Genomic DNA, 27,598 nt, shown 5'->3' on the forward strand with positions numbered 1-27,598 from the left:
GGGCCTCAGCTCCACAAAGAGGCCTTCTCTTAACAACGCACCATCACAGATAGAGGAGGAGCCTGACCAAAGCATTACTACGCTTAAGGGATCACAGAGCTTCCCTTGATGCATCTGATATCACTTATGATTTTAATAATCCAGCACTCTTCATTAAAAGGAAAGCTTAGTCTAATGGGTTATGTTTGTGTGAGAAATGTAAGAGCGATAATAAGAGACAGACTGACTTAAGAGGCGGTGACAGATTTTACTTTAGTATTAAACTTTATTTCCTTTACTTTTGTGAGATGGAAAAATGATAAAAACGTACAGCTCAGGGACTTTTCATCTAAGATAGGTCAGTGTTTTTCTTTACGTAATAACCATGAAATTCAAATCATAACAGTTTCCATGTGTCTTTGACAAAAGCTTAAAGAGTGAAAATAAATTATCGTAGCAATAATTATAACATCAAATATAACAATAATAATAGCAATTAAGCATTTATAAACACTCTATTCACTGTGTCTTTTTTCCATAAAAGTCCATTATTAAAAACAGGTGAGCGCTGTGGTGGCGTACAATCCAGCATGTGAGGAGAGCACTGCTTTGTGGGTACAGAGGTTTGTAACAGAGGTGTAGGGATGTAGCTGTGAGCCAGTCTTCAGACTTCCAGCACTGAAGAGTGTGTCCGCCTGTCCACATCAGGTGTGTCCGACGGCCAGGAGATGGGCAGGGTGCACGTATCTCAATATATAATGAGATGGTCGTGAGGTGAAAACAGCGTTTCTTTTTAAGACCTCTCTTGAGTCTCCTGTTACAGGGTCAAGGAGAGGCGGGTACCAAAGTGACTTAGTAAAAATAAGCAAAAAGAATGACAAGCGTCTCCATTCACTCCATTCCTGCATGCCTCAGTCACCCAGGGACTAACAAACCCCTCGTCACATTAGCTCTTCACAGAGTCCGCTGAAGTCCTGCTCTGCAGCGTCCCATCAGTGAGGTCAGGCACGACGCGACCTTCAGTCATTAAGTCCAACTGAAAGTCTCTCCCCTCCAACCACTGTACATGACGCAACAAGTCCGCTCAGCTTTTGACGGGAAGCGGAGGCCATTTAGTGTTAATGGCGATGTTGTGGGTCTGGAAGGACCTCAGTGAGGCTCGGCCCAGACCGGCGAGCGATTGGAGTGGTGGGGGTGACCAAATGAAGGGTGAATGGGCGTGGGAGTAGGCAACATGTGTCCGGAGTGGCTGAAGGGGGGCAGGTGACCCATGTGGGCCATGTGACTGGTGAGGCCAGGGGCTCCGCCGAAGGGAGAGGCCTTGTCCTGCATGCACTTGGATAGCTCATCGAAGCCGTCCCCTGCTCGTTTGTTCCTCTTGGACTTGCTCGACATCTTGCGGTTGCGTGTCTGGATGCCTTCTTTCTTCATGGTCAGGGGTCTGTTGACCTGTGGAGAGCAGCACATTAGCTCAGGGCAAGCCAGACAAAAGTTTCACTGACAGTATGAATAGTTTTTTCTGTTAGCTGCTGCTTGTTTACCAGCCCATAACTTCAAATGTCACCAGTCATATGTCACCCACTGGTGGCCAATAAGGACTTACATGCATCTCTTTTATGGAAGCTCAGTATTAGGAGTTACACCACTGTGATAGAAGTGCTATAAATAATGAGCAGCTGTTTTGCATATATAGCTCCATTATAATGTGAGTCAGGGGCGTTTTTTAGCCTTTGTCTCATTTAAAACCAAACAGAACTGAGTGTCAATATGAATACATGGGGATGAGGGCTGGCTGGAGCTGAAAGGAGCAGCCTCAGACAAATCCTCATCAGTGTAACCGACGCCTTTACACTGAATGACAGTCCCACCCTGCAGCCTCTCCTGGGAGTAACGCCCCCCATTGAAACAACGATGGATTAATAAAAAGAAGAAAAAAAGACGACCGGTGGGTTCTGCTCCACAGGGCGAGCAGGCTTTGCTTCACACTCTCACAGTTTCTCTGCTCCTAAATCGATACGAGCTGTCCGCCCACTTGACCAGTTAACGACCAGTGCCCCCCCCTCACCCCCCTCTTCCCAAAACAACCGCACTTGAGTGCAGCGGGTTTTTTTTTTCAAGCTACTTACATTGTGAAGTTTAAAGTAAAGGCCGCAGGCGTTACACACCGGGTCTCCGTTCCCGTTGCGCCTCCACAGGGTGGTGGTGGTGGTCTGGCAGTTTGCACAGCAGGTGCCTGCACGTCTCGCAGCGGACTGAAGGAAGCAGAGAAAACACATCATGAATAATGAGCCATTCACATGTCGGTGAGTTCAGTGCGGACACCGAGCTGCACAAAAACATGCTAGGCTAAATATCACCGTACTTAAACACCTTTAGAAGAGTAATCATACCACAGTTTCATATAAACCACAGCAATGACATTTCATGCACTGACTTTGAAACATCTGCCTCAGCATAAAATCAACAAGACACAGAAAGTTACCCTTAAATTAAACGGCGACACGTGACTGTTCGTGAGATTTCTGCTTTGACCGCTGGATCACGTGCAGAAAAGCGTCAAAAGATGAAACAATTAGACTGGAAAAATGACTTTACTCTTCTACTGGATCAATTGCATGTATGCAGACCGCTATGATCAGATTTACTCATTTGTGCATAAAGATATGGGGACATTGTTCTAGAAAATGCCTGATTATGTACACCCCTGCCGATAAATACTTATTGAATTAATTAAAATTAATACTGCTGGTATTAACAGGCCATAATACGACCCTTGTGTAAACTCTATATTTCTCCTGATCCGGGGAAACTGAGCTACAAAGTGGTGTAAGACCCGGTGCCCTGCCTGTCAACGTGCTCCTGCGTCCATTGCGGATCAATTCTTCACACATAATAAGAAACATTAGCTTTACATGCAGGAGACCTGCGGCTCTATGTATTACAGAGAGCATCCAGGTTTTTCTTTTAATTAATGTCAGGTGTCGTCTTTACTATTTACCTGAAAAGCAACAGTAACTCCGGTTATTTTATACGAAATAACGGATGAATTAAATCTGTGTTTTAAAATGAAAGAGCTGCGCGTTAAGCCCGGACCACTGGCCACCGAGAATGACAAACAAGACGAGAACATAAATCCATTTATTTTCCAATGCCCGCCCCTCGCGCTCTCCGTCTCTTCACACATAAGCGGCTCCTCCAGTGTTGTGATAATCTCTTTACAGTATATGTCAGGCCGGCCACAGAGAATGCAGCGCGCGGGCTGAAGGCGGAAACAGCCGGGAGCCTGACTTCCTTATCTGGGCCGGGCAGATATCCGGATAGGAAACAACTGGATGCCCCTTTGAACACAACTCTGAAAAACACTTGAGCTGAAAATGCAAAAGCTACAGGCACGCGGGCCGAGCCAGTGGAAAATCTAATGGACTTTTCTCGAGAAGGAGCGACGTGGACTTGGTCAAGGAGAAACGCGAAAAATATCATCAGAAATATAATAAAAAAGGATTTGGTGTTTTTTATCAAGAAAGCCCTACAAAATATCTTTAGCGGTCCATTTAATTGCAAGTCAAAATAGCAGCTAATTTTAATAATGCACATTAGTAGACCCAGACTATACAGCCTCCCCAACGGTGAATGTTTTTTATTTATTAAAGTTAAAAGTTTGCATCAGCACTAAATGTATTCTTTAATTTAATTTAATGTTAGTCCATAATTAACGTATAATAATTTAGCCATAAGTCTAATTATTCTTAGAGGCTTATTATAGTGATGATTATTAGACTGTATTGCTCTTTATTTATTTCTATCACTAACAAGCTTTTTATTAAGTAGCATGCTTCATCTGCAAACAACGAAATAAAAGATAAAAATAAAACATTTCTGCACAACAATAAAGGATACAGAATTCAAGCCCTAAAGAGATTAAATTATAGGCTATAAAAACATTTAGATAGATAGATAGATAGTGGGCTAAAATAAATGTTTATGAATAGTTCTATGGTTGTAAAATTAATAAATGATGGCGCACACAAATGTTTCCAGCCTCATCAGGGTTAATGTCAGAGGAGGCTGTGCAGCCCTGCAGCACTGATGCATCCAACACAAGAAGGTTACGTGTCCACGCTGTTTTTCATTTACTCAAGCATGGTGTTAACTAAAGCAGCATGGGCATTGGTATCAGTAACAGTATCAGAAGTACCAGCAATAATGATAGCAGGAACAATGGCAATAGTAGCAGTATTGTAACAGCCCATGAAGGCGGATCATCGGGGGGTGAGAGGGACAAACAATTCCAGGAAGATCATAGGGAAAATATAACTTTCCTGGAATTGTGCTGCCGGCATCTGCTTTGTGCTCATATTTGGGTACCTTCTCTCAGAGTGAAGCGATAGAGCGAGAGGTTGGGACTCACCAGTCTGCGTTTGGGCTTGATAAGTGGTCGGTTTTGGCCGTTCATCTTGTGGTACAGTCCGCAGGCGTTGCACAGGTAGTGGCCGGTACCATCCCGTCGCCACAGGGGGGTGGAGGTGGCACCACAGTTTACGCATTCACGGCCCTCTGCATAGAGTTCAAGAGGAGGAGACGAGAAGAAAATTTATATAATTAAAAAATTCACACTCCGGCAGAAGCAATGCATAGCAGCTGTTCAGGCCATCAGGGGAACTATAGAGTTCCGGGGCGACCTAAGATGGCCCTGTAATATAAAGATGAAATCTGTCTCATGATGGAGACAATATCTATATCAATGTGCGGGCTTTACAGAGCGTGCACGGCTGTGACGGACACAGACACCTCCGTGTAAACTGATCCACGGTTTGGAGGCCAGAGACGGCCAGAACATGTCCAGAGGTGTCCAACAAGAAGAATGAGACACACCATCAAATTAGGACTGCATTATTCATCAGTGTGGGCACCCATGAGAGGAAACAAAAGTGTGTGGTGGTGGTATTAAATGTTGCAGCCTTTGATGAAAAGCTTGCATGCCAGTTGGCTGCGATTAATAACATAGAAATGTTGTTAAATGCACCATTCTTCAGATGAGGTTTGTGCTCTTCTGTATGAAAAACCTGCTCTGCTCTCCATTCAGGTTTGACTGACTTCAAACAGCCTGTTGCTAAACCGACCGATTCATTTAATTCAAGTATCCCTCTCTCCCCAGAGCATCATCTCATTATTCCTGTTATAATGCCAGCGACACCCACAGTCCCACCCTCGCCCTACAAAGGAATCTGACCTGAGCAAAGAACTATGCGCCTTTTGAAATGCATCTCGCTTTTTTGCACCTCCCTTCTCTTCCCCTTAAGTGTTTCGCAAGTCCAAATACCACATTAAAGCGGCCTCATTACCACCTTAGATATTCACCAGAGATGACTTGTGTGTATTATGCCTTACGCAACGTGCAGTGTTGAAATAAGAATAAAATGGGAAGCTTCATGTGAAAAGGTAGGGTCCTTTTGAGGCTAGTTCAACAGGAAGCCACACCACTGTAAGGTATATGTGCTGACAGCTGAAATGTCATTGTGGCATTTTGTACAACAGTCAATCACCATTACTGGCACTGAACACAGGCTTTGGTAGATAAGAGGCTTTTTAATGCTGTAGCTGATATGTTTGTGTTGCTGATTCAGACACGGTCGGGCCAGATTCTTTTTAAATGTCACAGTATAACATTTCTCTGCTCACAGCTCGCATTCACTCAGATTATCAGCCAGTGTGTGTTCACCAGATGTATTAAAGAGCATGTGGACAGTGGAGGACAATGCTGGTAATTACACAACTACATTTAAGAGCGGCTCAGCAGTCTACGCGTCTGTCACTGTCATTTTTTAGTCCTTTTAATTCATAGGAAACAATGTAGGGAAATTACAAACCCATTACCAGACTTAGTCATTTTTCAAATGTCTGCACATTAATGTCAGACATACAGCCTAAATAAACATGTCCCAACATACGCAGAGTATTGCATCAGGTGCTTCTCAATTAATTCAAATAATAGACTGGATTTTATCACAAACTTTTTCTCCAGCTTTTAGAATTATAATTAATCAGAATTACTCAACCGCTCTCCAAACTTTGCCCTGATGCACTGACCCCTCCAGTTTTATGAAATTGTTATTTCATCCACACACCAGCAGCATGTCCATTGTGGACTGGGTTGCCTGCACTTCATGTTAGAGCACTGGGCCAAGGCCATGCTTAAAAACACAAACAGCAGGGCTCTGTCGCCTGGGCTTTGTTAGTACTGGGGAGAGCTGTGGGAGGGGGGAGGTCGTGATTTGTTCACTTGGAGGTATACAGGATATGGCAGGAGCCAGGGCGTCGTGACTCTTTCATTTTTAAGTGAAATAAAGGCCACATTCTAAAAAAAAACAAGCTCGTGGCACGAAGAAGAAGACATTTGATAATCTGTAATATACCCAACTTCGTCGATACAAATTCGATAAAGTCGATTAAAAAATGTGTTACAGTGTTTCTCTGGTCAAACTTTAAACATCATGTTTATTTTCGGCAAATCAACAAAAAAAGGTCTAATCCTACTTTCTTTCTCTTCAGTTCCCCGCTGAAACGTTTGATCATGCGCATAATGGTCCTAGCTGGACATTTAGCTCATAGTTGACCCCGATCGGTCTGAGGAGTTTCAGCTCAGGTTGATTCCTCACTGAGGTGAACACGTTTAAGTTAAGAGGGTGATGGGTAAGAGATAAAGCGAGTTTGGACATGTTTTGAGAGGAGAGAAGTGTCCGTAATGAAAATGTTAATTGTTTTTGTCAGTGATCCACTGTGCTTTTAAAGAGTGCACCAACATTCATAATTCGATTAGTTGCCGAGGGAGTAGGAGGGAGGTGAGAATTAAAAAGATATATAAAAAAAACACACACAAACATTTCATTTTTTTTCTAAAGGAAATGTTACAAATTCAGGCTATAAAGATATTGTTAGGCTGCATGTTTAAAAAGAGTTTACATTACATTCCGTAAACTTTCGACTGAATTAGGCTATAAATAACCATTTCATTGATATCAGTTTGGTCTGCAGTCTGACTATATGAACCCACGTGAGACTCACCTGAGCTCGACCTGGCTTTGCTTTTGCACTTGGGGGTGAAGCTGGAGGAGGACCCGCCGAGCAGGCTGCCGGGGTGGAAGAGGCTGCCGCTGTACTCGTGCGGGGGCAGCGAGTAGGCCGGGTACGTCGGGATGGGGTGATGCGTGGCCTGGCTGTTCATGGAGGCCAGGCCGCTGCGGAGCGGACTGCAGCTCTCCATTTTCATGCCGTCCGCCAGCTGAACCTGGTACTTGATCGACTCCTTCTCGTCCATCCTGGTGGAGGTGGGGGAGGTAGGGCCGGGGTCCGGGGACACGTCCTTCGGAGGCGTCGGGGGGAAACTGTAGAGGTGCGGGCTGGGGTGAGACGCCGGAGTGAGCGACGCCACCGAAGCCGTACCGGTGCTGCTGCTGCAGGGGTAGCCGGAGCTGGTGGTGTGCAGGCCGGGTTTGCTGAAGTGGCTTACCGCCCATGCGTTATGGTGGTGGGCTGCGGACAGGGCTGCTTTCCCCGGGTCCAGCCAGGGAATACCGGGGCTGTGGATGAGGTGTGGTCGGCAAACCTGGTTCCCAGTGAGGCGAGCTGAAATCCAGAATAATAAGTTGAATACACTTTTTATTTGAATGCCTCTTTGCACGGACACATTACACACAAAACAAAGAAACATTCATCTTGCCTGTTAAATACTCCGAATTACTCGAGTCCGACATTTAGTTCCAGATTATACAATAGGCTACTAAAAGTAATCTGTGAGTAAAAGATTTTTTCTCACAACTGGTTAATTATCCAAAAAGAATCCCCGTAAGGTATCCTCAAACAGCTGTCCTAGTTAAAACAGATTAAAAGCGCCCATAGACCAGAAAACAAGCCAAAGTATCCGCTCGCCAGGACAGTATCTTTTCATCGACTGCAGCTCTCGGTCTAAAGATTGTTATTAGTAAATTTGCGGTTTTTATTTTATATCCGGGAAGTGCCTCTCTCTCTCTCTCCCTGCAGAAACCCCTGCCCCAACACAGAGGGGTTAAATGACATACTTCCCTTTCCCCTCGCTGTCATTTGCTACGAATTCCTTTTATGTTGGTGAAGTGGCCCAGAAAAGTCATGACGGACTTTTCAAACAAATGAATGCACTCTGCATGAATTGTTATTGTTGCTGTACTTATTAATTAACACACAGCTGTATTTAATATTAAGATATTATAATACAAGCGTTGTTTTGTAAATAATGAATTATATGGAAACATTATTAATAACATTTTTCAAACGTGTTTCCCTCGTCACATTCTTATAATAATCTGTCAGAGTATTGAGCGCATCTCACCGTGTGCTTGGCTGTACGTGACCCTGGCCCGGGAGTTTGTGTAGTAGGGGTTCCCTTGAGAGTCCAAGTGGTTCAGAAACATGTCAACCTCGTCCTGGGGCAGTAAAGGCGCCATTGGCTCCATGTAGTTGTGGCTCAGACTGTGATGGTGAGAGTCCGGGTGCTGGCCGTTCAGCACTGCGTGATGGTGCGCCATCCACCGAGACTGATCGGCCGCTGCGACCTCCATGCCGAGCTCCTTGTCCTCTGAAGGCGTCTGTATGCGGGGCTACTTTCGGGCTGTGTTTACCTCCAGGTGGAAGATAAATCCTCCTTTAGTTCCTTAGCTGTGAAAGTCTCGACTGTGTTTATTTACTTCAGAAATAGAATCCTTAAATAGCCCGGTCTCCTCCTTTCTGCTCAGTTATTAAACCTGCAAAGAGAAGAAAACAACATGTTAATTCACTATTTCTCCTTCAAAGACGCGGCATCATTTATGTTTTTATCTAATCACAGTTGACACGTGATATAAACTTTGCACACATGAGAGTCCTTTGATTAAAGACCGAAAACAAAGTAACATATTTAGCACAGCTGCCTCAGTATCGGAGTAAAGCATTCCGCCTCCGCACAAAGAAATAAAACACAATGTTTTCTCTGATACCTGTTGCAATTTCGATCAGCTGACGGCAGACACAGCTCTGATGTGTAAACCTCCTGATCCATGCAGTGCTCAGCCTCATTAATGAGATGTGGCGCAGACTGATGCGGCTGGCGCCAGTAAATTCCCATATCAAGCCACGCGGGGCGGGGCCTCGCTCTGAGCCAATCACAGCCAGCCCTGCCACAATTGGCTCCCCGCATCCCTGCTCTCCGTCTTTCAATTTCCATTTTCCAGCACCGAAAAACTAAAAGACTTATCAATCAGCAGCGTAATTTCTCGGGGGTCTTTCTCTCGTATGAGGCTCACACTGAATGAGCAATCGGCCCGTGATAATCTGCTTTTTTTAGCGGCAGTTAAAAGCCTAAAGACAGACATCTCACATGAGGGGAATTCAGACTGTACAATACGAGGCTTACTATTACAATTATATTGCGTTGTATGAGTAATCTAGCGTAAGTCCCCTTCACCTGTGTGAATACATCTTCAGAGGAAAATGATCCAAGACGTATTTAAAACCTCGCACCTACATGCAAAGTGTGTTTTCTTTTATCAGCTAAAGTTGTTGATTTAGCGTCACATCACTGACTATAATTGTAAGTGTTGCTTTTCGCAGACTGCTGTTATGTAAATAAACAGCGTCTTCAGCACCTCTAAAACCAACAGAGGAGGAGTCGATTTATGGCCCCGAAATTGGCCCCATTGTTGGGAGCGCCTAATTGTCTTTAATTAGTAGAGGGCATTCCTCTTGTGAAAACAGAGGTTTTGTCTCGGGGACAGAGCTATCAAACACAGTTTGCATACTAATGGCGCCTCTTTCTCACTTGGTGGCACCAGGGATGGGCGCGAGGGCCCTCAATCCCAGTCGATCATCAAAGTGCTTATTTACGCCCTCACTCAAAACGCACAATACAAATCAAAACAGATATCAAAGCCTTTAACAGAGGCGCGTGTTTATTTATTATAATTATAATGTATTGTTATTTACTGTTACTGTCATGATATGTGCAAGCATGTCTCTGCGTATATGAATTAAGGAAGGTTATGGTGAATCACGTTTACGTATTCTATTCTATAATTGCGCAGTTAGCTGCAGTGCGTGCGTAAAATGTTTAGTCCGTGCGCTCATTGCCGTGCCCATAAAGATACAGGCCTACGTGTGTGTGTGTGTGTGTGTGTGTGTTTGTGTGTGTGTGTGTGTGTGTGTGTGTGTGTGACTGACAGGGAATAATTGGAGGGTCTCGGAGCCTAGACTGGCCGCCTCGCTGACGCCTGGACCTGACGTCACAGAATCACTGGAGGGTTTGGAGCTGGCGAGGTGTGTCACGTGAAGCATCAGATACCTGGACAACTCCCCCCTCATAACTGTGATGACACGGTGTGCACGATACAGGTCATTAGGGCGCCGATCGTGCTCTGATGATCTGATGTTAGACCTGCTGTGTAAATCTTTGTGTGTGTGTGTGTGTGTGTGTGTGTGTGTGTGTGTGTGTGTGTGTGTGTGTGTGTGTGTGTCAGTCATCAGTCATTAAATCACTGGCAGGTTGCCAGGGGCAGTGAGTTGATGAGCTCAGCCCTTTGAGCTTGTCAACTCCTAAAATCAACAAATTAGTGCATGTGGGGCAGCGGAGGGCCGGCTACCTGAATGTCTGACATTCCAGTGAAAAGCAGCCGCACAGTTTGCAGGTAGAGTGAGAGCATGAATGTCCTTTTATATATATTGTATTATGACGCACAAAGGATCAATCATCAGTAATCCAATATTTATATGTGTGACAGAGAGGAGCTGTTTTATGCTGCAGAATAATTGCTGTCACACATGCTTGAACCTGAAGCAACAAGGACTCCCTCTGTTCCAGCATGAATGGATGGACAGTGATGCTCCCTTTATCGATGCTAGTAGTGAAAGGACTTTTTTTTCTCCCTTTACTTTAACATGTCACTACAGCCTGCGGCGGTCAGCCTGTGTCCCTGTGCTGCATGTTCTCTGGCTGAGCTCTCCATCAGGGTATGTGAGAGCGGGTCAGGCTCAGGCTGTAGCTGCTGCAGCATGCCCATTGTTGTTTGCATGTTTGCCAAATGGATTACTCAGCAGGATTTAGCTCCTCTGTAATTTATACCTTCATTAATCCCATTTGTATCTGTGCTGGAACAAAAGATGGGAGAGGGTGACGGAGGGTTAGTGGAGAGGGTGGGGGTCTGTCTTTTCTCAAGGACACAGCAGTATTGTTTCAGCCAGGGATGCTATCCTTGACCGGAGAACAGAATCTCTCTCACAGCACCTCCTGTGCTGGGTGAGAACTGTGTGCAAAAACTGTACAACTGTGCAGCCGCGGCGGCTAATGAACAACAAGATTATCATTCCGATCCATGCTGTTATTAAATGGGATTGGCTTTATCTACCTGTTTGTTCCCATTGGGCACGGTCATCCATCATTATCCAGAGTGGAGGTGTGTGACTCTATGAATGTGTGTGTGTGTGTGCGGCTGACTCTGTGTTTGGATGTGTGTGTGTGTGTGTGTGTGTGTGTGTGTGTGTGTGTGTGAAGAGCCACAGTGGGGCTTGTGAAGATAAGCAGAGCCAGAGAGAAGAGAATGACACAAACCAGCTGAAGCATTATTGTCCCCTTTACTCATGGCTAATTAGATCGAGCCGGGGCACCGGGGGGCTTTAATAGTCACAAGCACCCAGACACAAGACCATCTCGCTGCTGGGAGAGGGGCCTGGATGCTGCACCACTCGCTCCCATTTAGGCAGTTTGAGCTGATAACAAGAACATTTTATATAATAGAACAGGATGTTACACACAATGTGTCCATCATTAAAACAGGATAATGGAGCACATGATTCACAAGTTAAGAGCCAAACTTTGAATCAGGTTTTACACTCAAACCAGTAATTTATATACAAACAGATGAAACATCAAAGTGACAGCGAGGCTGAAACATCTTTGTTAAATGTGCTCATTCATCCATCCACTCATTCATCCTTCTGTAGTCTTTCTTATACTCTCACTGCATCCACCAACAGATCAATATGATGCTCACACACTCTCTCACTACAGAGCTTAATTTCACCTTGTTTGAATCACACACAAACAGCACACAAAGCCTCCCGCACAGGTAAGAGAGAGAGAGAGAGAGAGGGAGAGAGAGCTGCATGCCTGTGCACACTCTGCTCCTCCATTGTACTGATGTGATGCTGTGTCTGCTGATTGAACATTTCTGCTCAGCTCCTTTACGCATTTGAAAGCGTGACAATTGAATGGGCTACTTTTGTCATATCTAATATAATGCTGATGATATAATCCATTATGTGTTCCAGGGATTTTTTTTTTCTCCTCAGGAGTAGAACACCTCGCTCATGGCTTCATAAAGTGGGCCACAATAAAATTGATAAGCTTATTGATAAAGTGACCGCGAAATAATGTGGGGCTTTTAATTTGAAGGTTAATTTTAGACTCATAATTTAAGCTCATTTAGGAAAAAAATTATAGTTTAAACTACCTTATAGATATCTACTATATCTGTATAATGGATAAGACTGCTGATACACGTTTAAAACCTTCTGCTGATAGATGTTGTGCAGGTTAACGCAGCTCAAACGCGAACACACTAAAGCTGCATGAGTATAAATAAGCTGCAAATATTAACAAAAAATAAAAGATTAAAAACACATTTTAGTCGAAAAAATAATAGCGGCAGTAATCTGTGTGTGTTTGACAAAATAATGTAACGATCGATTAGAAGATTTGGTTAGGCCCCTATGTGTAGCTTTGGGTAGTAAGTATTATAATAATTTCCAAATGGCAAAAACATTTCCCAAAGAAGATTTAAAAATGCTTATAAATATCAGTAGTTCACTGACCTGCTCCAGTGTTGTATGAGCGGAGTGGCTGCGCTGTCTGACTCACACCAGAGAAAGTGGCTCCATCGGATTCACCGCGTCACTGCGCTCCTCTCCACAATAACACCGCAAAAACAACCGAGCGATGGAGAAAGATGTCCTGCTTGTTAAAGATGCTGTCCAGGTAAAACGATGAACAGCTGCTGACTGTTTCACCACCCGACAGAGAGCTGTGTGTGTGTGTGTGTGTCTGCGCTCAGTGTCTCTCTCCTCTCCCTCTCTCTCTCTCTGTATCCAAAGCTCCCTGAAAATGAGCAAAAACTTGAGCGGCCGTGTGAGAGGCTGCAGCAGCACAGAGACGTAACGGCGCGTCAGCCTGCAGCCTGTTTCCGGGTCCCGTTAAATGGGCAGAAAGTGGCAGCAGCAGAACCTGCTCCGTAAGAGGTGATCGATACTTTGCCCATCACACGGGGTGCCAGCATTTTTAGGGAGCCCTGGTCAACACCCGACTGCAAAAGCACTGAGACAGATTTTTAGGTTTTTCATTAAAGCAGAATAATGTTTTGAGTACAAGCTGTGGTGACATGCGGGGCATTATTTCTGTTGTTTATCCCTTCTTTAGCCAGTAGAAATAATAGAAAATAATTGCATATAATTGAGGACTCCTTGGGGTCTTCTAGGGCCAATAAATGTCCCGGGTCCCCACTTGTCCCGGGTGTAACATGATACAATCATTGTGAGTTAGAAACGAGCAACTTTTGCAGCTTGTATCCAACAGAAAGCAAACTGAGTGACATTGACATGCCAGTGATGTTTCCAGTCCTTGTTGTGTAAGTAAATAAAAAGGCTACATGTTATAAAAAATGTTACTCTCCGTTTTTTCAGGTTTTTTAAAGTAATTTTTTGCGTAAAACTGACAGCTCCGCTCCTAATTAACTTCCACAGATTTTACTTCATGACCCCCCGCTCCTCCCCCGCCCCGCCGTGTTAACTGCGTTAAAAAAGAAAAATAAGACCCCCCCATCTTCCCTCCCTCTCTCCTTTTTGTGCTTTATATCCCACACACTAACAACAACTTTGTAAAACATGCAAAGCCCCTGAAATCTCCTGCACGCGACCCGGGCTCGTGCGCGGCGCTGAAGCCAGGCAGGTGCAAGGGGCGCGAGGACCTCTGCAACTCGGGGCTCGTGCTCCCCAGAGTGAACACGCTCACAAAAAGAAGAGAAAGAAAGGATAAGAAAGAAAGAAATGTGAAGTCGGACTGAATTAATAACATTTGTTTCAATGTTTAAAATCAGCAGAGCAAAGATGTTAAGCTCGAAATGTCGATATTTAGCACCTATGGGCGGCCACGGGAATAAAAGTTTGCCCATAATAAAGAACAGGCGTAACCTTTAAGTGCTTGGAGCTATTTTGACTAATGAATCCTTAGAAGCGTCTTTAGAGATGAAAAAAATCTATTTTAAAGTTTAGCCTGTATATATATGTATTCTTTAGAAAGCAGCGTAAACTTTGACTTTGATTATTTGGTGCATGCATGTGAAGTTACTTTGACATCACGTACACTGGTCTATACGTCTAATTAGGATATGCAAACACAGTCAAGTTTTTAATCTTGATTTAAAATCAGTAGTTAAAGAGAATTAGTTTAGAAATGACGACAAGAGTGTGTTTGTGATCCATCAACCGTGATCAAATAATAAATCATGTTTTTTCCTAAACGTCACATCAACATTTTTTATTTTAGGCACTGTCATGAAACAATCCAGACAAAGACAAAAATGACAACCACAAAGGGAGTCTGTTATTCTAACTAAATTATCTCTATCAATACACCTAAATCAAACTGCAGCATAGTATGTTATATTTGTGTCTACTTGAACTTGTTTTGTTAATCAATTTTATGCATGTTCTGCACGAGACTCCGTATGTGTGTGATTTTGTGTACGTGTGTGATTTTGTGTGTGTGTGTGGATGATATTGTATGCACACTGCATTAGATGCCGGGGCCCTTCTCCCTCTGATTATTACCGGGGGTAATATTTCATCGGCACCGCGCAATCTTTGTTCTGTGTGAAGATAATAAATGGCCTAATCGTTATCAGCAAACTGCTGGGGGTGTCAGCACCGACCGAGGCTGGAAGCGGGGTCCAAAGTGCTGCTGAATAAATTGGTGTTCCTTATCTCTCACTCCCAGATTATCGCCGCCTTTTCAAACTTGCACAACAAATACATTCAATGCATCTAATGCATCATTTGTGGAGGGGGGGCGGGGGCATCCCGCAGGTTGATAGAGACAGATAGGCGAGGGGAATGAGAAATATTTACACGTTTTACGCGACGCAGAGCCACTGCCAATATAAGCTGTATTTACCATTAGAGGGAGTTTATTGGCCAGACTGTTGGTACACACACTTTACATATCAATACAAGCTATATTAGACATACATCACTGTCACAGGATGCTTATCTGTCTGATTAGTCCCATTACTGCTCCAGGATGTAGCCTTTTTTAAATTTAGGCTGGACCACCTTTATGAAAGTCAACTTTTATTGTCGTTTTTAAATGTTATCTTTGTTATTTTCTTCTCCCATCTAAAGCACCTTTAATCGCCCCTTAAATGTGCGAAAAATAAAGGTTGCCGTTACAAAATATAAAAACAGTGTCACTCATTTGCCAACTTAGATAACTTATTAAATAAGGATTTTTTTTAATGTGTTGGTAACAGAATAAAATGCAGTTAACGCGAGAAACTCAATTTCCAGCTTTAATTGCACTTGTGAAAGAGAAACGCATCGAAACGTGAGAGCATTATCTTCACTTTCACAACCGGCTCAGACGCTCAACACGCACCGTTAGTTTTCTCAGATTTTTGTCCTGTCAGTGAAGGCCTCCTCTATCCAGAGCACGCGGGCCTCACTTAGGCCTGTGTTATCGTTTAAATCAACTGCCGTGGCATTTTGTTAACAGTCTATTATTACTTTAATGTGGGACATACAAGACCAACCTATTTTTTAACTGATGTCTGGCGAGTGCAGTTTAATTTAACGAATAACGAGCCGAGTAAACCCCCCACACCCACTTTACTCACGCGACTATGCCTTCAAAATAAAATATATATTTTCAACATAAAAAAATGTTGCGGGAAAACATGCCAGAAAAAATGATTGTTCGTCCATAATGCAGTATTTATAGGTGACACTTTTGACAAAAAAATAAACATATTTCAATGCGCACACAAGCACCCACACCCACGCACACACACTCTCCCTTTTAATACCGTGGCATCTCCACCGGCCCCGGTGCTCTGATGGTCTCCTAGACAACCGAGATAACGGTGCAGCAGTTTTCCATATCGGTCCCGGAGTCTATTATAGCTCGGGATTAGCTCTCTCTCTGAAAAGGTCAAACACAAAGTCACCAAACCTGCGTCTTTTCCACCCCATATGCCCCCGCGCGGAGGCACACTTATAAACATGCATGTGCCATTTCATCTGATGCCATTAAACTAATGGCCCTGCGCCTTCTCCTGCGCTACAAACACCAGTAATATAAATGAGAGCCTCGGGAGGAGGCAGAAGAGCCCTGAATCCCCAGCACTGATGCAGAGTCTCACACTGCAGGGGAGACGCAGTGAGCTTACGCAGGAGGAATTGTGCTGTTATGTAGCGACCCCTGGCGACCAGAGGAGGCAGTAGCCCTACAGGGGCAGTCATCTGTGTGTATGTGTATGTTTCATATGTTTGCATGAAAGATTTGAGGGACTGCGCAAGTAAGAAATTGTAATAATCATTAACCCGGAGAGGGAGTGAGACTGCGGCACAGCTGGAATGTTCCAGCTGGGATTCCCGGTGGCTGGACAGGAAGTTAGAGGACCTCTGACAGGAAGTGTGTTCTCAGGGAGGGCCAGAGTCGGGTGGAGAGAGAGAGGGTGATGTTTCCTGTTGGCTCTCGCCACATGTTTAGACGCCTTGCTCAGTCTGTATGCTCCCTTCTTTCTCAGTTCACTTCACACCCAACATGAGTACTTACCACTCTGCTAATGCTTTTAGCAGCAGCCTGTGCTCAAAGGGTTAATTTATAGGAACGCTATTAGAGGACAGTAGTAAGCCAAGACAGTAGATCATGTATGCAGGACAGGGTTGTGTCACAGGATGCAGATGTCACCGCATAAAGTGAAACTTCCTGCCCATCAAAGCAGCCGGTGCCAGCTTAATGGACTCACATTCAGCAGCCCACAACAGAAAGCGAGTACATGATCATGGAAATAAGGCGAGAAAATGCAAGAGGAAGAGATGGTGGAGGAGAGGAGGAGAGAGCAAGTGGGGAGGGAGATTGTAGGTGGAGATGTGATGGAGCGATATGTGGATTGCAAGAGGAAAAATCTCTTTGTCTCTCCTGAGCTCAGTGGACAATCAAAGTTTCCTATCAGCTCTGGAGTAGGGGAAATTGGCTGCCCTGGGAAGGAGAGGGCCACTCTCACAGCCAATGGGAAGTGCCCCTGTCACTCTCATCAGGTCTGATAGAGAAAGTAGGAAATGTGTGTGTGTCTGTGTGTGTGTGTGTGTGTGTCTGTGTGTGTGTGTGTGTGTGTGTGTGTGTGTGTGTGTGTGTGTGTGTGTGTGTGTATGTGTGCGCGCACACTCAGACAAGAGTGCTTTAAACAGAGAGCAGCTTTGTTTCACTTGTCTTCATGTGATCCAAGATGATACAAAGTCTAAAGTAGCGTCAGACCTTCATCTGCTGCTGATCCTCTGCACTGAGGGACGTATACGAGCCACGCGGACGCGATTTTGGCAAAACTTGCCCTGAGAGGCATGACCATCAGCGCTTTGATGGAGCGCCATGTGGCAGAGATCAGCGGGTCTTAGTGGGAGCTGTGGACAGTTGCACACAAGGGCAGCAAGGGAAGAGGATTACTGTCTCATTGATACAAATCCATACAGAGAGGGAGGCTGACATCAATATGCACACAGATATCAGCCCAGCACTGAGGCTTTGAGTAAAAAAGTGCGTGATGTAAACATCTGCATGAGAGAAGTCAACCATGAACTTTGATGCTTGCCTTTTTTGTGCCATCCATCTTTCTTGCTCTCCCTCCTGCGTGGCAGACAAGAATGCGTCTCTCCGCACCCAGGGCCCAATCCTCTGTTTGAAGTCCCATCTCCATCTGTCCTTCCCGTCCTCCGTCTTTCCGTCTGTCTGACCGTCTTATCTGTCAGTCTTGTCCTCCCCGCCTCCCGCAGCTGCAACGAGGGGCCACAGACGCCCTCTTTGTCCTCCGCTTCCTCGCCCTCACGCGTCTGCACCCGGCCTGATCACACCTGCCACCTGCACAGGACGCAGGGCCCCGGGACCTTAGACAGGGGGCTTTCATCCACCTCCTCACCTCGCCCTTCAGAGCCTCTCGTCCCGTCACCCTGTCACTGAGGAATGGCCGGTGCAGAGGGCACAGCGGGACACAGTGCGGCTGTTGTGAGGGTGTGTGTTTAAAGCAGGGCCAGAGGGAATCAACGCAGGTGAGCTGAGTTTGAGAGCAGAGTTTGACTTTAGATTGGAGTCATATTTCTTCTTGTTGATGACATCCTTTTATTTCTGGGCTGCAGTATTGACAGAATTGAATGAATGTATGTCGTAAGGAACGTGGACCTGAATGTGTGTGTGTGTGTGTGTGTGTGTGTGTGTGTGTGTGTGTGTGTGTGAGTGCATAATAACACACTGACAGTGAGGGTGGTGGCTCTGTCTCGGTGATTTATGAGAGTGTGCTGTGAAGGGTCTTCTGAGCAGGATATTGTTCCCTGACTGGTGACTTCTGTCTCTCTCTCTTTGTGTGTGTGTGTGTGTGTGTGTGTGTGTACGTGTGTGTGTATTTTAGAGCGAGAAAGATTAAGAGGAAGAGTACTGCAGGTGAGCCCTCAATGTAATCAATCACCGCAACGTCTCAAGACCCGGGGCTTGTGGATTACCCCTTCAACTGAGTTGGGCTTCACGCTTTTCTTTTTGCATATTCATTATTTTAGTGGAAGATAAAGACAGAACACACTCTGCATCATTACTTTACCCCAGGAAAGGAAGATAATAATCAACTTCATGCCTGAGGGGGGGACCATGACAGCTCAACCACATGGCCCAACCAGTCCAACACGCTGTACAAACCCCCTCATCTCCCTCAAACACACACTCACACACACGGTTTGCCACATCAGGATACAGTGCTGCACATGAATTCCGGTTTAAACAGTATTCTGCTTGCGTTACACCAACAGATAAACCGCAGTTCTTCTGCGACCGGTAATAACATCCTGGGCCAGAGCACAGGGCTGGAACTGACAGACTGAAAGGCCAATACACCAATACCACACAAGACAAAGCCCTGTTAAAGGTATAACAGTCAAAATGCATCAGCAGATTGAGTTATGAGAATAGAAGCCCAAAGGTATAGTATTCAGTGAAGAATATGAAAGAGGCCTTGTGGGCTGAAAAATGTGACTTATTGTGGTTAAAGGCCACGTTTCTTCCAAATAATCTGAGCCACTGTTTATCTAACCTTTATACTGAAGAACAGCGCAAAGGATTTCAAAGTTCTTCTCCGAAAGTGAAGAATAGACGCACTTATCAAGTGACTTACTCCACTTACAGATGATGATCACATGGTAATTCAGAGTAAGCTCTGCTCTCTGAAAATGAAGAGCCAATCAGAGAGCACATTGTTTACTACAATAACAACAACATAAAACTGAGGCCAGAATCAGACTTCTTAGAATATGTTTGATCATAAAAATGCCGTAAGAGATGGATTCCAACAATCTAGAAACAAAGGTGACTGCAGTGTCTGCACTCCAGCTAGTCAAAACTAAAGCTAATTGACCTGTAATTGAGATGTAAGTTTTGATTAAGCCTTTTAGATTGTCCAAACATGCGCTGCACAATATTTAAATGCTTTCCAAGCTTTATTACATGATTAGAATCTGACTAAAAAGGTTTTAAAGTGCAGTTTTACAACTTTGCCACCCCTTACAACTTCAAAACAATTGTTTCTGCAACTTTACTGTTTCTGTCAAAAAAAAAATGTTTGCACCAAAAATCATTTCATGGCTCTAGACATAAAGAGGAGGTCTAGACCGCAGTCTTTATAACATGTGGTTACTTATGTCTACCTTTGTAAGGCAGTATTATTATTTCGATATTAGTAGTACGTAAGTAATTAAACTTTTCAGTATAATGGTTTAATATTTCCAGTAGTGGTTAATACAAGAACTAAACGATCCCTTTTGAAGCATGATAATAAATACATAATAAAGCACGGACAATGCTCCTGGTAGATGCAGAAGTGTGAATTAAAGAAAACATACAATACCATCACTAAATGCCAGCTTTATTATCTTCTCCTAACCTTTCTGAATTTTACTGACTGCTTCAGATTGAGATTGGAATTTCAGAACCTACATGACTCGTTCTACTCCTTGGCTAGTTCTTAAAGTCCCTCCAGCTTGCACTGAACTTCACTGCATTTTCCACTGATGCCCTTCAGCACTCTCTTAAGATTAAAGTTCTTCCCTCTCTTGCAAAGTTTAAAACTTTTATTTTTAGCCACTGTGTGTCAAATTGTAACCGTTTGAATTGATATTTATTGATCTATTGTTTCTGTGATTGATTATATGTATTTGTTCTTTTTGCTGTTTTAATGTGTCTGTAATCTCAACGGCTTTGGAAATGACGGAAACCTCAATGTCCTTTCGAGAATGAATAAAGGTTTGAAATGAAATTATTACATACTGGTGTTCATGACTGATATACTGCACCATCCAGTTATTCCAACACATCTCAGAAGCTGCATGCTCAGCTCTCTACTGGTGCTGTCCAGAATCCACTCCAGACTTAATATGAGGTTGAGAGGGTTTTATTTATAGATTTTACTTATAAAATGCATTACGACTGCTGTAGTAGAATTTAATTATTTTGTTTTTATTGTTCGCTTGATCATTTTGGGTCCTGGAACTAAAATCCTGGTAAAATCATTCAACCTGTGGTGGTATAATTTTCGAATCCTTCAATCACACCAGCCTCAGACTGTCAGTGACCTGATAGCATCATTACTGGCTGGAAAGCAGACGTGAGCTCAGCGGTGTGTTGGACTGAGTCGCTGGTGTCGAGGTGGACGTGTGCGAGCAGCAGCAGTCGGCCCGTTGTGCTCCGCTGTGAGAATGAGACTGTGCGGCTCTCCGAACTCTCACTGCTCCAAATCTCAAACTCAAGTACAAACACAAACAAAACTGCCATTGTGTGGCCTCTCAGCAGCACCGAGCATCAGTGCTAAAAGACATTGTCTTTGCTTTCCCACTGCTGTGGATTTTCAGAATGATTATTGTATGGCACATACAATATGTTAACATTATCATTGTGAGAGGAGCGGGGCCTGTTATTATGGAGCAGGAAATGACCTGCCAGGACCCCTGGTGACCTCAGAGGGAAAGCGGTGACCTCAGACTGACCCTTATGTTTGTCCTGGGCTCGGACTGTGATGGAGGCATGGCGGCTGCTCTGCTGACTGAGGCGAGGAGGGCGGGGTTATTTTAAAAAAAGGAATGAAACAATGTGCTGGAAATTCCCTCTGAAATGCCAGTTTTAAAAGTGGCACCAGTCGCAGCTCAAATGAGTGTGAGGATGACATATTATTTATTTGTAAGCGATTAGAGTGTTCACTGGCATTGGCAGTGTCTTAATGTAGTGCAGTTTTGTTTAAGTGTAAGCCAAGTGGTGTTTCTTGACACAAGTGCGCCCTCTAGTGATCAATAAGGGTACTACTTCTGCAGTCAAAATAGAAATAAACTAACTCAGTCATCCTCCCTGATACACCGGCTGTTATCAGAAAAAAAAACATGCTACATGATGAGTTTCTCAAAACTTTATTTTAAATTTGACAGCTTTCCATATCATTGCCCATCTTACAAACAACTGTGTCCCATGTCTTTCCTCGCATACAACCTAATCTCATCATGTATTCACTAATCTCATGGTCAAAAAAAGAATACTTACAAAACAAACAAAAGAAAATCATACAAAATGTAGAAAATATGACTGATGAGCATCAACAAAGATCATTTGGGATGACACAGAATCAGAGCTTCAAATTTGTTCAAATATGAACTTCATTAAGGGGCGAGTAGAAAAAAGTAAGTGCAAAAGAGATCAGATTTCACTTTCATACTTTAGAACTGGAGGTGATTGAATCGTAGAAAACAGCATGTGAGTAAAGACACGAGACTGAAACACCTGGGCCCCTCTGCTATTATTAAAAAAAAAATCCCATAACCGTACAAACTGAAATTGAAGAAGAAATACAAAGTCCAGATTTGAACATGAAATGAAGTGTCAAGTCTGAGCAAGGTGTGACCAGTGCTGCTCAACAAACAGAAAAAGCCAGAAGCTGTGACAGAGCTGCTGTAGAGCTGAGCACGCAGTGACGCGAGTTTATCACAAGGCACGAAGGCACAAGTGTTTGGATCAACCCATCACTGAAATTACGATCAGATGGTAATAGTCCATGTCTGGGTTCAAGGATGGTAAAAAAAAAAGTGTGTAAGCATGACTCACATTTCATTTTATTCTTTTACATACAAATAGCCAGTTGTATGTTGTATGTATGTGTGTGTGATTGTGTGCCAGGTGTAGTTTAGAGGGCGTCCAGCAGACTGTCGATGCGGCTCACGAGCTCCTGTCTCTTGCTGGTCAGAGTCTTCTCGCTCTCGATGTAAGCCTCCTTCTTCACCTTCCCCGCCACCAGCCTCTCCGCCTCCTGGCAGGAGCGACACACCAGCTCCTTCACCTGGCCGTCCAGCTTCTGCACCTCCCCGACCTGAGAGCAGAGGAGAGGGGAGTTCACATCACTGAACTTTCCTTGTATTTTACTCATTACAATTCAATTTGTACTCTTTAACACACAACTCACCTTATCAGCCAGGTCAGAGCCCTCAGCTTTGAGGCGAGCCTGCAGCGAGCTGATCTCGTTGGTCAGAGTGCGATGGTCGGCCTCCAGAGTCTTCCGGCCGCTGTTTAGCGCCCCCGTGTCGCGGGACTGCTTGTAGCGGTTGACCACCTCATCCATGTGTCGGTACAGACCCAGACGCTTGTTGACCAGGGTCAGCACCTGCTCTGTGATAGAGGCCACCTTCATACGCACCTCAGCCGCAGGGTCCTGCACATGAAAGATGTAAAAAACATTTTAGCATTGAGACTGAATAAAGACTTCTGCCAATAGAGGGGAGCAGAGGGACGACAGAAAACAGGCTCTGTTTACATAAACAAGTTGTCATACCTTGGTGATTGCAAAGTCCAGGCGGACATAGATGATGACCGTGAAGAAAAGGATGTAGAAGGCTCCTACGACCAAGAGAGGCTCCTGCAGCATCAGGATCTTATTAAAGTTATAATGAACCTGGGAATCACAAAGGATTAAGATTTTAGTTTGCTTCTCCATCACAGTACTTATTATTCATTAGTCTGTCAACAGTTATTATTAAATAACTACTCTGATAATGGCTGAATCAAGTCATTTATTGAGTAAAAATACAAAACCTGTGCTGGTTTTGACTTGAGTACTGCTAAGAGCCACTTCACCAATTTTTCACGGAACCTCAAAACCTTCTTAAATGTAACAAAGACTCTAAAAGGTTCTGTTGTTATTTTTACTCGGCAAACTTTTCCAGAAAACTTACTAAACAGTTTGTTTTTTTCTGAGGATGGCCATTTCCCAAAGCTCATACTTCTGCTACCACAAACAACTCAACTCAACCTTGAAGATTTTTATTTAAATAAATGTCTGTTAACTAACTATCTATCGCTGAATGAGGTAACACAGTGGAGCCTATGGCACACTGATGAAAGCCTTTGCATTTGCAGTATAACGGACTGGGCGTCTGTGGCAACATTCGTGGAAGAATAAATCTCAAGCGGCGCCCAGTTAGTGACGCATTTTCCATCACTCAGCAGTGGTTGGTCTGCCAGAGAGGGTAGGTGGAGCTAAGTAGCTGCTTTTCCACTCTCTGCAAGAGTTGCGAGTAAACAGTAAACTACTACGGCTGAACAAACAAAGAAAAGATCGATGACTACAGATACAAGGAAAGCGACCACCAGAGAGGAAAATCAAGAGTTACAACTGTTACAAAGGGAGCCAACCGTGGACGTCTGGATATGTAGGAAGTGCACTCCCGCATTACCATTTATCTCCAGAAGGTGTCGCCAAAGAGAATGGCACCGAAATATTTGAGATTATCTTTAAACATCTTTGGTGGAACTTTTACATTCCACTTTTAATTGCTCTGGAGCACAATAACCATTAACATTTACCTTAACACTTTTAGTTAAATAGTTATTTTAAACATTTGACAGAGCTATAAAATGTTATCTGGCTCAAACTAACCTATATATGTGGTTAACAACACTGTAGCATCTACATGTTATGTTAGTAAATAGTGATCCTCTGCAAACCCGCTGGTAAACAATGCATGGATGTATAGTATAAAGCATGACCAACATCACATCCTTTTCCACTGTTCATCTTACCACAACATCCTGAATGTGATGCTCCACCAGGTTGTTCTTGGTGGCGACCAGCACTGGTCGGCCAAAGGTATCCAGATATGTGTAGTGCAGCTGGTTAGGCATGCGATCAATTTTATAAGGTGTATCTACGTGGATGTTTCTGTTAAGACATGATGAGAAAAATGTGACAAATTAGCATCAGATCACTGATCAAACTGAACTGATGTAAGATTATCTTGCAAACACTGACCTGGCACCCTCTGGCAGGATAATTCTCACAGTTAGGGAGTCGATGACCTGGTCATCATACACATGGTCAACTAGTCTCATCTTCAGGGCATACTGGTCACCTAGAAGATACAATGATACAACAAAAAGAAAACCACCCAGGGATTCAGTGGTTAGGAAAGATCTGGTTAAAACAGGAAGCCTTATAACTGGAAAAAATCTTCCTTACAAAGTTTGCACTTGAGCGAGACACTGGTTTTTTACTCAATGCCTGCCTGTACTTCCTTTTGGTTTAGAGTTACCCCTCAGAACATGTGGAAGAATCACAGACTTCTTAGTTAAGATTACTCAGCTCACCCAGGGTGTAGAGGTACTCATAGCTGGGCAGATTATAGCCAATAATGTAGTGGGTCTTCCAGCCTCCGAACAAAGGGAAGCGAGGCCGGACCTCCACCTCCACTGAATCATCCAGAACCTGCAGATGTGAGGTGGAGATGTTGCCAATCTCATCTCTGTAGTAGACATCCTGGGCAGAGGCAGGAAGGATAGTCTGTGGAGGAAAAAGCAATCAGAGTCATCATCATCTTCATCATCAAGGACAAGTAAGACAACAGTGGATTGTATTGAATACTGCACCTTAAAGGATTTGACAGATGAGATGCCGCTGTCTGACTGACGTTGATAGTCGTAGCGTGAAAAAGGCCCCTTCAGGATGGCTCCTGTGTGCCTCAAATCGATGGTCTCTTCTACTGCGATGTTTCCCCAGTGAGAGACCTCAATGGTCCGAATGATGCTGCTGATGGTGAGGAAGGGTGTGTTGTTTTCATAATGGATCCTCAATGCATCCTAGAAGAAGAGAACAACAACACAGAATGTTTACGCAACTTTCATGCAGCTTCATTTGAAGCGCTTCAGATCTGGTCCAAGTTTTACCTCACTGAATGGAGCCACGTCCCGGAAGGGTCCGTACTCGATGATCTCATCGTTCTTGCTCGGGTTGCCCAGCTTTGTGTAGCTCTCCACAGTCTTGGAGGCCAGGCGCACACGTGTGGTCTGGCTGCGGGTGGGGTATGGGGTGTACAAGTAGTGGTTCCCTTGAAAGACTACCAGCTGGCGCTCAGCCTGGGTGACATGTGAGGGGAACGGCTTCAGGACGTGGCTGTAGGTCATCTCCACCTTAGTTTTCAGCTGAGCACCTGCTGCCAGGCTGAAGGGCAGCTGGACTTTGTAAAACTGCCCACTATATGGGAACAGGTGAGAAATGTCAGAGATGAGCAGAGGTAAAATACATTTGTACAGTGTTAATGCTGCTGTAAAATATCAGCTTCTCAGATGTGAAGATATGCAATCTTAAACTCTCTAAAGGGGGAGAGGTTTTATTACTTTAAGTTGTACATTGCTGCCAAAATGACCTAAACATGTATTAACGTATTTTTAAATATTTAAGTATTTTATGTCATCTAAATAGTTTTTGTTTTTGAATTAAAAGTCACAGACAGATTTCAATCAGAAAGGAAAACTTGTATTTGGGGTTTTTGATTGGTGGCACATGAGCTGTGGATAACGTCACAAAATTTCCAGTATGTCTACATTAGTTTACAGGTTTGACAGTGTAGTTAAATGACAGTGTAAGAGTGTGATCTCCTACCTCTGGCCCTGAATTGTTGTCTGATGAAGCTCAAGTGTGCCATCCTCCTCTTCATCACCCTTCACCTGTGGAACACAACAAAACACAGGATAAGCGAGGTTTATAATGCAACGGATATCATTGTGTTAAAGCAACCATAAGCAGTTTAATGTTACGTTTAAACTCAGTGCTTTGTTACAGTTGCATGCATTGAATGGGCAGGCCTGCGCAGTCACACACGGAAGTGAGCTGTCCAGCGCATACGTGTCATTCAGCCACTGACAGAGCGTGCAGCGCTGCGGAAGTTAACACTAGTAACCCACATCCTTGGTAATTCAAAATAAATTCATCTTATCTAGGTGTAGCTGGTGGGTATATTTCTGCTCACAACAAATGACCTGATGGCTATACCTTGTACTTTTCACTACACACCTTAAAATAGCTAACTGAGGCTGTTTGACTCCCGAGCTTGCAGAGCTCCCTGCCAGCAGGACCTCTATGAATCGCATCACACTAGCCAAGCTACTATCAGTTTCATTCATTCAATAAACACAAACGCTGTAACCGCATGTGTAAGGATGTGCTATAAACCTGTGCAATGTCAAAATAACAGAAAAGTCAACATTTGCAAGCAGCAAGATTTGGTGCAGCAAAAATACGTGTACCCTTCTGTGAAGTTGCTAACAGGCTAAAGCTAGCTAGCCGGTTACAGGGCAGTGGCGTCGGCTCTGTTTCATTCACCCATATTTGTCTCACCGAAGCTCCGATGTATGCCAGGTGCGGGACCAGGTCAGCCTCTACTGCTAACAAGAAGCTGTGGACGGCAGAGTGTCCCTGGTTAGACAGCACGATCTCCGCGGTGATCTTGGCCAGATGAGTGCTCAAGTCCACGGTCCGTTTTACGTCCTCGTTCACCAAACCGTCCGCTAGAACCTTCGAGCTCAGACCAGCCACAAGTAACAGGCAAGCGGCGAGAAGTGGCGAGCTTCGAGACATCGTTAAATAAATGGAGAGCTGCAATACCGGGATAAGAGCGGAGAGATTGGGGGAAATGTAGAGCAGCAAAGAAAGGCCGCCGTGCCGCTCTACATCAGAAAGGATGACGCTTCATTCAGTCCAGCGTGATGACGTCATGGCGCGCTCTTTACAACGCGCTGTGCGTCGGAAGAGGTGGTAAAGTCTGGCACACAAATTAACTTTAATCAAGAGTGGGTTTTTTTATACTATAAGATAACTATTTGAATGTTTGCGTATGCAACTGTCGAACTGTTGAACTGTCTGACAACAAAGCGTCTGTAGTGGTGATCCTGTTGATGAGACCGTATTTACCAGCAATAATTAAACAAGGCTACATGATTTTAGAACAAGTTAAT

General features: G+C 44.2%; 2 protein-coding genes across 5 annotated transcripts; both read right to left on the reverse strand.

Annotated features, from left to right (window-relative positions):
- Nucleotides 1-245: 245 nt before the first annotated feature.
- Nucleotides 246-13,121, reverse strand: gata2a (GATA binding protein 2a). Of its 4 annotated transcripts, none has more exons than XM_069678042.1 (6): nucleotides 12,850-13,121; nucleotides 8,342-8,753; nucleotides 7,042-7,602; nucleotides 4,388-4,545; nucleotides 2,106-2,231; nucleotides 246-1,428 (listed from the first exon to the last, which is right to left on the reverse strand). In XM_069678042.1, the coding sequence occupies exons 2-6, from the start codon at nucleotides 8,568-8,570 to the stop codon at nucleotides 1,129-1,131; spliced, it is 1,374 nt and encodes a 457-aa protein (XP_069534143.1). In that variant the 5' UTR covers nucleotides 8,571-8,753; nucleotides 12,850-13,121; the 3' UTR covers nucleotides 246-1,128. The 4 variants fall into 4 exon arrangements, with proteins under 4 accessions (XP_069534143.1, XP_069534144.1, XP_069534142.1 ...); XM_069678043.1 differs by lacking the exon at nucleotides 12,850-13,121 and adding an exon at nucleotides 8,985-9,068 and having other exon boundaries at nucleotides 4,388-4,533; XM_069678041.1 differs by lacking the exon at nucleotides 12,850-13,121 and adding an exon at nucleotides 8,985-9,068.
- Nucleotides 13,122-21,719: 8,598 nt separating this feature from the next.
- On the reverse strand, nucleotides 21,720-27,309 carry rpn1 (ribophorin I). Its single transcript, XM_069679100.1, has 10 exons — nucleotides 26,982-27,309; nucleotides 26,247-26,311; nucleotides 25,532-25,838; nucleotides 25,235-25,444; nucleotides 24,956-25,148; nucleotides 24,621-24,720; nucleotides 24,392-24,530; nucleotides 23,145-23,264; nucleotides 22,779-23,024; nucleotides 21,720-22,685 (listed from the first exon to the last, which is right to left on the reverse strand). Exons 1-10 carry the CDS (start codon nucleotides 27,219-27,221, stop codon nucleotides 22,503-22,505), a joined length of 1,803 nt encoding a protein of 600 aa, XP_069535201.1. The 5' UTR covers nucleotides 27,222-27,309; the 3' UTR covers nucleotides 21,720-22,502.
- Between the last annotated feature and the right edge of the window lie 289 nt (nucleotides 27,310-27,598).

This window comes from Semicossyphus pulcher, unplaced genomic scaffold (assembly GCF_022749685.1).
Source record: "Semicossyphus pulcher isolate SPU_LCO1_2020_fin unplaced genomic scaffold, fSemPul1.0.p SCAF_3, whole genome shotgun sequence".
Lineage (NCBI taxonomy): Eukaryota > Metazoa > Chordata > Actinopteri > Labriformes > Labridae > Semicossyphus > Semicossyphus pulcher.